The sequence below is a fragment of the Lithobates pipiens genome, unplaced genomic scaffold (genome assembly GCF_037356315.1).
Source record: "Lithobates pipiens isolate NorthernLeopardFrog02 unplaced genomic scaffold, aLitPip1_a1.2 Scaffold_30, whole genome shotgun sequence".
In the NCBI taxonomy this organism is placed as follows: domain Eukaryota; kingdom Metazoa; phylum Chordata; class Amphibia; order Anura; family Ranidae; genus Lithobates; species Lithobates pipiens.
This window is the reverse complement of record NW_027507791.1, coordinates 27,335,523-27,344,843: the sequence shown is the minus strand read 5'-3', so window position 1 is coordinate 27,344,843 and position 9,321 is coordinate 27,335,523. Positions and strand designations below refer to the sequence as shown.

General features: G+C 59.1%; 1 protein-coding gene across 2 annotated transcripts; it reads right to left on the bottom strand.

Moving 5' to 3' along the window:
* Positions 1-1,176: 1,176 nt before the first annotated feature.
* Positions 1,177-8,686, bottom strand: SCAMP3 (secretory carrier membrane protein 3). Of its 2 annotated transcripts, XM_077463805.1 has the most exons (9): positions 8,532-8,686; positions 8,310-8,387; positions 6,882-7,025; positions 6,397-6,517; positions 5,288-5,416; positions 4,986-5,145; positions 4,547-4,648; positions 2,273-2,390; positions 1,177-1,937 (listed from the first exon to the last, which is right to left on the bottom strand). In XM_077463805.1, exons 1-9 carry the CDS (start codon positions 8,547-8,549, stop codon positions 1,791-1,793), a joined length of 1,017 nt encoding a protein of 338 aa, XP_077319931.1. In that variant the 5' UTR covers positions 8,550-8,686; the 3' UTR covers positions 1,177-1,790. The 2 variants fall into 2 exon arrangements, with proteins under 2 accessions (XP_077319931.1, XP_077319932.1); XM_077463806.1 differs by lacking the exon at positions 8,310-8,387 and having other exon boundaries at positions 8,532-8,630.
* Between the last annotated feature and the right edge of the window lie 635 nt (positions 8,687-9,321).

Sequence of the window (9,321 nt, the reverse complement as noted above, 5' to 3'; positions counted from 1 at the left end):
ATCGCTGCCTCTATGAAGAGCCTCAGGAGGCGTCTTCTGCTCTGAAGGTCTCGGGGGTCTCAGCTGTCCTGTTGGGGGACATCTAGCGGGAGCGGAGCAGAAGATCGCTGCCTCTATGAAGCACCTCAGGAGGCGTCTTCTGCTCTGAAGGTCTCGGGGGTCTCAGCTGTCCTGTTGGGGGACATCTAGCGGGAGCGGAGCAGAAGATCGCTGCCTCTATGAAGCACCTCAGGAGACGTCTTCTGCTCTGAAGGTCTCGGGGGTCTCAGCTGTCCTGTTGGGGGAGATCTAGCGGGAGCGGAGCAGAAGATCGCTGCCTCTATGAAGAGCCTCAGGAGGCGTCTTCTGCTCTGAAGGTCTCGGGGATCCCAGCTGTCCTGTTGGGGGACATCTAGCGGGAGCGGAGCAGAAGATCGCTGCCTCTATGAAGCACCTCAGGAGACGTCTTCTGCTCTGAAGGTCTCGGGGTCTCAGCTGTCCTGTTGGGGGACATCTAGTGGGAGCGGAGCAGAAGATCGCTGCCTCTATGAAGCACCTCAGGAGGCGTCTTCTGCTCTGAAGGTCTCGGGGGTCTCAGCTGTCCTGTTGGGGGACATCTAGCGGGAGCGGAGCAGAAGATCGCTGCCTCTATGAAGAGCCTCAGGAGACGTCTTCTGCTCTGAAGGTCTCGGGGGTCTCAGCTGTCCTGCTGGGGGACACAGAAGAGGGTCTCTATACAGGGCGACTTAGGAGGGATCTTCTCTGCTGGCACCTGCCCTGGAGGGCTTAGGAGAAGCTCTCGTGGACTTTGCATGGAGATCTATGGGAATCACTCAAAGTTGGGTCCGTGGGCTTAAATCCACTCACAGAAGGACGACAACCACTCGACTATCGACAACAGACTTCTCTCAGAGCCACTGAAATCTGACTGGCTGCTTCTAAAGGGCCAATCACTATCAGGAGTCTGAAGTTAAGCAGCCATATTGCTGCTACTGGAAGCCCCGGAATAGTCGGCCATTTTTGGGTATCCGACTTTCGAGTGATCGGTGCCCAGCCCCCTTTGTTATCCCCCCTCCCCCCCCTTATAATCCAATCACTACACCCTGAGAAGATAAAGGAGCACCTTGGGGGTCACCCCCCCCCCCCCCCAGGGAGGAGACTAAGAAATGTCGCCATGAATGACGCGGAGTCATCAAATGATTTCATAAAACTTTAATTTGGCATCAGCTGATCCTCAGGCCCCTCCCCCATACCATGAGGGGCGGGGACAGTCCAAGATAAAGAACATGCTTAATCCAGTTAACACAACATACATGTAAACATGAGGCATGCGCACCCCGTGACATGGCGGCTACAGCGGGCGATACAGCCCCCTCCACAGGCACTGACAGGACAGGGAAATCCTGAGCACGGAGGATCCGCGGGGGAGGGACACCCTCACAGCACAGCCTGGTGCAGGCCAGTAAGGCGTCACCGTCACGCTCCGCCCCCCCAGACAGCGCCAAGCACACATACTTCACAGGATGGGGCGTTAACACAGACACACAAAAACGGGTGTTAATGGACAGCAGGGCCCCTCCCACAGTCACCAGGGAGGGGGCAGTGTTAATGGACAGCGGGGCCCCTCCCACAGTCACCAGGGAGGGGGCAGTGTTAATGGACAGCGGGGGCCCCTCCCACAGTCGCCAGAGAAGGAGTGGTAATGTAGAGCAGGCCCCTCCCACAGTCGCCAGGGAGGGGCGGGTACTGTCAGAACAGTCCCGGCAGAGCAGTGTTGCGGCCACCAGATGGCGCTACAAATATTCTTTCCTTTATTGGGGATTGAAGGAGTTTTGGGCGGCTCCCGCTGCTGCCTGGGTGGCGGCCGTGCGCACGGTCTGGTTAGAGAAGACACCGGCGGCAAACTCCTGCTGAGCCTTCTGGAAACTGGCGCCGGTTCGGCGGTAAATCGAGTGGACCTGAGGAGGAGAAAAACGCAACAGCTTCAGTACCACACGTCACCGGCAGCTAAAGTTCCGTGCCAATCTCCACTGTTCTGTACAGCGTCTGCCGTGACCCCTCCCCCCCCCCCCCCCGCCACACTTCAATCCCCCCCCCGCCACACTTCAATCCCCCCCCCCCCCGCCACACTTCTTTTTGAAACTTCTGATGATGCCCATAACAACAGGGCCAATAGGAAGTCGCAAAGGAAGGGAGGAGGAGGAGTCAATGTGAAGAGATAAAGTAGAGAGAGCTGCACGTAACTTCAGCTGCCCGTATCCCATCAGGATCGGCCGCTCGGAATTCCTCTTACCCGCTTCAGCATGACGATCCCCATGACGGCCGTCCCAGTCAGGAAAATGGCGACAATCATCATCAACACCCCGACGCCGGTGCTCCCTTTAATGGCGGTGAAGGCAGCGATCCAGCCGCTGTAAGAAAAATAGCACAATGAGTGGGGGAGGGGGAAGGGGGGGGCGGGGAGACCTAAACTTCAGCAAAGCTTTATCGGGGGGCCCATTGATAACGATCGCTAAATTACCGGTATAACCAAAATTTACTGACGCACTTTAGTTTTATCAATAAATTCATGAAGCCGAAGGACCCGGGCCATCCGAACCACCCCGCTGGAGGACTCATGGAGAGGGAGCGGAGCTGGAGATCATTGCCCGTATGGAACGTCTTAGGAGAGGTCTTCTGCTCTGGAGGTCTACGGAAGCAAAGCCACCCCGCTGGAGGACTCATCTAGGGGGAGCGGAGCAGGTAGAGGAGGGTCTGTATGGAGTGCTTTAGGAGATGTCTTCTGCTCTGAAGGTCTAGGGCTTAGACCCCGGGGTCTCAAACTGGCGGCCCTCCAGCTGTTGCAGAAACTACAATTCCCAGAACTACAATTCCCATGAGGCATTGCAAGACTGATAGTTGCAACCAGGACTCCCATGGGCAGAGGCATGATGGGACTTGTAGTTCCGCAACAGCTGGAGGGCCGCCAGTTTGAGACCCCCGGGGTCTAAGCCCTAGACCTTCAGAGCAGAAGACATCCAGACCACAGGGAATATTGCTGAAGAGGAGAGGAAAGAGAGCAGGAAGATCGTTTGTATGGAGGAAGAAAAATGGGGACTATGAACACCATCCCTACAGTCACACACGGAGGGGGGAACATGAACACCATCCCTACAGTCACACACGGAGGGGGGAACATGAACACCATCCCTACAGTCACACACGGAGGTGGGAACATGAACACCATCCTACAGTCACACACGGAGGTGGGAACATGAACACCATCCCTACAGTCACACACGGAGGGGGGAACATGAACACCATCCCTACAGTCACACACGGAGGGGGGGGAACATGAACACCATCCCTACAGTCACACATGGAGGGGGAACATGAACACCATCCCTACAGTCACACACAGAGGTGGGAACATGAACACCATCCCTACAGTCACACACGGAGGTGGGAACATGAACACCATCCCTACAGTCACACATGGAGGGGGGAACATGAACTCCATCCCTACAGTCACACACGGAGGTGGGAACATGAACACCATCCCTACAGTCACACACGGAGGTGGAAACATGAACACCATCCCTACAGTTACACACGGAGGGGGAACATGAACACCATCCCTACAGTCACACACGGAGGTGGGAACATGAACACCATCCTACAGTCACACACGGAGGGGGAACATGAACTCCATCCCTACAGTCACACACGGAGGTGGGGAACATGAACACCATCCCTACAGTCACACACGGAGGTGGGGAACATGAACACCATCCCTACAGTCACACACGGAGGTGGGGAACATGAACACCATCCCTACAGTCACACACGGAGGTGGGAACATGAACACCATCCCTACAGTCACACACGGAGGTGGGGAACATGAACACCATCCCTACAGTCACACACGGAGGGGGGAACATGAACACCATCCCTACAGTCACACACGGAGGGGGAACATGAACACCATCCCTACATCACACACGGAGGGGGAACATGATGCTTTGGGGCAGTTTCTCTGATAAAGGTCCAGGCCGACTTTGCCGCATTGAGGGGCCAATGGACAGGGTCATGTATTGTAAGATCTTGGAGGAGAAACTTCTTCCCTCATCCAGAACACTGAAGATGGGTCATGGATGGGTCTTCCAGCATGACAATGACCCAAAACACACCACCAAGGCAACAAAGGAGGGGCTCAAGAAGAAGCACATGAAGGTCATGGAGTGGCCTAGCCAGTCTCCAGACCTTAATCCTATAGAAAATGTATGGAGGAGATGAAGGTTCGAGTTTCCAAGAGACCTTCAGGATTTAGAGAAGATCTGTAGAGAAGAGAGGAGAAAATCCCTCCTGAGATGTGGAAACCTCATCACCACCTACAAGAAACGTCTGACCTCTGTGATCACCAACAAGGGTTTCTCCACCAACTACTAAGGGGATCAAATACTTATTTTCCTCCTTTCTGTATGCCCCAATGATGGAGGAGACTGAACTCTGAGCCTTCATTCTACATATTGGAAACACCCCCCACCACGCACACTCACCCTCCCCCATCAGCCCTCTCGGCTCTCACCTGAAGCCCCATCCGGGAATGCCGACGGCCTCCAGAACATAGAGAACATCCTGAACAAGGAAGATGAAGAAGAAAACGAAGAAGTTGAAGGAACTGTCAGTCCTGTTGGAGAGAAAACAGACAGAGGTCATAGTGGGGACCACCACACCCCATCCAGGGACGGCCCACTCACAGAGGTCATAGTGGGGACCACCACACCCCATCCCGGGACGGCCCACTCACAGAGGTCATAGTGGGGACCACCACACCCCATCCCGGGACGGCCCACTCACAGAGGTCATAGTGGGGACCACCACACCCCATCCCGGGACGGCCACTCACAGAGGTCATAGTGGGGACCACCACACCCCATCCCGGACGGCCCACTCACAGAGGTCATAGTGGGGACCACCACACCCCATCCCGGGACGGCCCACTCACAGACACCGGCGGTACGTACCTGAACGCCTTGTAGAGGGGTCGGTACCAGCAGATGAAGGAGCACGGGGTGAAGAGGATAATCCACAGGATGGACATGCCGAAGCTGGAGCCCTGAGAACCGTCCGTGATGAACCAAGCCAAACACGCCAGGAAGTTGAGGAATAATGTTCCCGCGCTGACTGTATGGAGGGAGAGACCGAAAATGTCACAAGACGACCAATCACAATAAGGGGAGGGGCCAAAATAACAATCCCTCCACCAATGGGGCCGGCATTTCCTTCATTACTGGGAGAAGACAGGAGGAGAGATCAGAGCGCTCACCCAGCCACACATAGTACATGATCTTCACCGTCTTCTGGAAGTCCTGTGGGATGTCCACAGTGATGTCCTGGTAGAAGCACGGCTGGATGGGGCAGAAGGAGGGCAACGGGGGCCAATTATTTTGCCTCCCTGGAAGGATAGAGAGGGGAGAGGCTCAGATATACAGACAGTGAGGGGTTAATCGGCAATTCTGCCCTGCCTGACCCCCTTAAACCCCCTCCCCCAAACTTCATGCCACACATACCCCCCTCCCACACTCTACCTACCATGCCCGGCCTTACCCCCCTACCTCATCTACCCCCACACCTTCTCCATACCACACCCAGCCCCCCCCAACCTTCTCCACATCACACCCAACCCCCCCCCCCAACCTTCTCCATACCACACCCAGCCCCCCCCAACCTTCTCCATATAACACCCAGCCCCCCCAACCTTCTCCACATCACACCCAACACCCCCCCAACCTTCTCCATACCACACCCAGCCCCCCCCCAACCTTCTCCACATCACACCCCAACCCCCCCCCCAACCTTCTCCACATCACACACCACCCCAGCCCCCCCCAACCTTCTCCATACCACACCCAGCCCCCCCCAACCTTCTCCATATAACACCCAGCCCCCCCCAACCTTCTCCATATAACACCCAGCCCCCCCCAACCTTCTCCATATAACACCCAGCCCCCCCCAACCTTCTCCACATCACACCCAACACCCCCCCCAACCTTCTCCATACCACACCCAGCCCCCCCCCCAACCTTCTCCATACCACACCCAGCCGCCCACCCCCAACCTTCTCCATACCACACCCAGCCGCCCCCCCAACCTTCTCCATACCACACCCAGCCCCCCCCATATTCTTAATATCACCCCCCCCGACCTTCTCCATATTACACCCGGACCCCCATTAACTACCCCTTGCAAGACTTTGTCTCCTCCCCGTCCCCAGACATTGCACCCCCAGCCTCCTCCATTTTCACAGTACACCCGGCCTCCATACTGCACCCCCCCCCAGCCTACCTCTGACCCCCCATTTCCCAAACACTTGGTGCCCCCCAGTCCCTCCATTATTATTATGCCACCCCCCCCCCACACCCCAGCACTCCATACCGGCAGATCCCCCCAGAGCCGTATTCTGCAGTTCTCGCTCCCGGCGGTCCAGCTCCTCCGCTTTCCGATTCAACTCCTCCTGACGCCGCAGGAGATCCGCCGTGGCCGCCGCTGTGGTTTCCTGCAACACAAAGAGAGAGATATGAGGGGGGATCCGGTGTGATCAGGAGGGGAGGGATATGTGGGATCGGGTGGAGGAGGGGTATGTAGGATCGGGGAGGGGGTATGTAGGATCGGGGAGGGGGAGGGGTATGTGGGATCGGGGAGGGGAGGTATATAATGTGGGATCGGGGAGGGGTATGTGGGATCGGGTAGGGGGAGGGGTACGTAGGATCGGGTAGGGGTACATAGGATTGGGTGGAGGAGGGGGGTATATAATGTAGGATCGGGTGGGGGAGGGGTATGTAGGATCGAGGAGGGGGGGTATACAATGTGGGATCGGGGAGGGGCATGTAGGATTGGGTGGGGGAGGGGTATTTCCTTACCTGGCTTCCATATGATCCGTAGTTCTTCGGCTCGGTTGGGCTCGTCTTCTTCACCGGAGGGGCGGCCGGCTGTGCCGGGACTGTAGGAAGAGTAGCTGGAGCCTGAAATGCGGACTGCTCGTTGTACGGGGGTGGGGGCGGGATCTAAGGGGGCGGAGCACAAGGGAAGTTATCAGTTTACAACATTTCTGGCAGGATGAAGAGGGAAACGTCTACAAAAGATAAACAGAGAGGAACCTATCAGAGAAGGGAACCGGGACCAGCCCCGCCCACAGATATTCACGTCGGGGGAGGAGGTGGATGCCTCATGTTGGTAGAGTAGGAGGGACACCCCACGTTGGAGGAGGTTGGATGCCCCGCATTGGCCGCGGAGGACGGAGGGACACCCCACGTCGGGGGAGGAGGGGTGGTGCCTCATGTTGGTCCTGGAGGACGGAGGGACGCCCCGCGTCGGTCCTGGAGAAGGGGAGGACACCCCGCGTCGGTCCTGGAGAAGGGGAGGACGCCCCGCGTCGGTTGAGGGGGACATCCCGCGTTGGGGGAGAAGGACGGAGGGACGCCCCGCTTTGGCTGCGGAGAAGGGGAGGACGCCCCACATTGGAGGAGGGGGACGCCCCGCGTCGGTTGAGAAGGGGAGGAGAAGGGGAGGACGCCCCGCGTCAGGGGAGGAGAAGGGGAGGACGCCCCGCGTCAGGGGAGGAGAAGGGGAGGACGCCCCGCGTCGGGAGAGGAGGGGAGGGGAGGACGCCCCGCGTTGGGAGAGGACGCCCCGCGTTGGGAGAGGAGGAGAGGAGGGGAGGAGGGGAGGACGCCCCGCGTCAGGGGAGGAGAAGGGGAGGACGCCCCGCGTCAGGGAGGAGAAGGGAGGACGCCCCGCGTTGGGAGAGGAGGGGAGGGGAGGACGCCCCGCGTTGGGAGAGGAGGGGAGGGGAGGACGCCCCGCGTTGGGAGAGGAGGGGAGGGGAGGACGCCCCGCGTTGGGAGAGGAGGGGAGGGGAGGACGCCCCGCGTTGGGAGAGGAGGGGAGGGGAGGACGCCCCGCGTTGGGAGAGGAGGGGAGGGGAGGACGCCCCGCGTTGGGAGAGGAGGGGAGGGGAGGACGCCCCGCGTTGGGAGAGGAGGGGAGGGGAGGACGCCCCGCGTTGGGAGAGGAGGGGAGGGGAGGACGCCCCGCGTTGGGGGAGGGGGGGAGGGGAGGACGCCCCGCGTTGGGGGAGGGGGGGAGGGGGGGACGCCCCGCGTTGGGGGAGGGGGGAGGGGAGGACGCCCCGCGTTGGGGGAGGGGGGGAGGACGCCCCGCGTTGGGGGGGGGGGAGGGGAGGACGCCCCGCGTTGGGAGAGGAGGGGAGGGGAGGGGAGGGGAGGACGTCCCGCGTCGGGAGAGGAGGGGAGGGGAGGACGCCCCGCGTTGGGCGGAGCTGTACTCACCCCCCGGGTCTCGAAGGGGTTGTAGACGTCCAGGGTGGCATACTGGTTGCCGGGGCGATGCTCCACCACAGCCGGGTCCTGGAAGAGAGACAGAAATCATCCGACCAATCACACACTGACTTCCTGTGTGCGGTGACAACACTTCCTGTTCAGGGAGAGCGGTGTCACCGCGGGTCCGGCACTGACAGACAACAAGCATGCAGCCAGTGAAGTTCTTCTCACCTGGAACGGATTGTCCATCTCCCCGAACGGATTCCCTCGATCCGCCCATCTCCGATCACTGCCGGTCACATGACCCGCCTCCCCCGCCCATGTGACCTCCGCGTGATGCGGCTCCGCCCCCCCGCAGACGGCATTCCCCGCCCCTTAGAGTGTGAGGAGACGGCGACAGGAGGGGAGCCAGACACCGCCACGCCCACAGCGCCCCGCCTCCTTCAGCTCATCCACGCCCCTCACACTACGCACTGCACAATCCCGAGCGCGTCACGTTACTGGCCAGCTCCGCCCATTACATGACGTCACCCCCCCACACTCCCTATGGATGCAATCAATCACTAATCAGCCAATCACAGAGCAGCATTTATACATCAGGACGTGGTGAAGACGACTTGCTGCATCAGAATGGAGAAGAAATAATGATACAATGTATAGGAGAGCGTCCAATCACAGCGTCTAAATCAAGCCCCGCCTCCTAATATTACTTCTCTCCCAATCAGCAGGAACCTCCCCTCCCCCCATCATTAGTATTAGAGAGGAGGGGAGGGCACTGCCTGTCTAGACCACTATGATGTCATCCCAGGAGCCTCAGCTAAGCCACGCCCACCTGTGACCGGACAGAATATCCTTTTCTCGTCTCATTGTACCCCCTCCCCCTACAGGGGGCAAACACCTACCCCTCCCCCTACAGGGGGCAAACACCTACCCCTCCCCCTACAGGAGGCAAACACCTCCCCCTCCCCCTACAGGGGGCAAACACCTACCCCCCACCTCTCCTACAGGGGGCAAACACCCC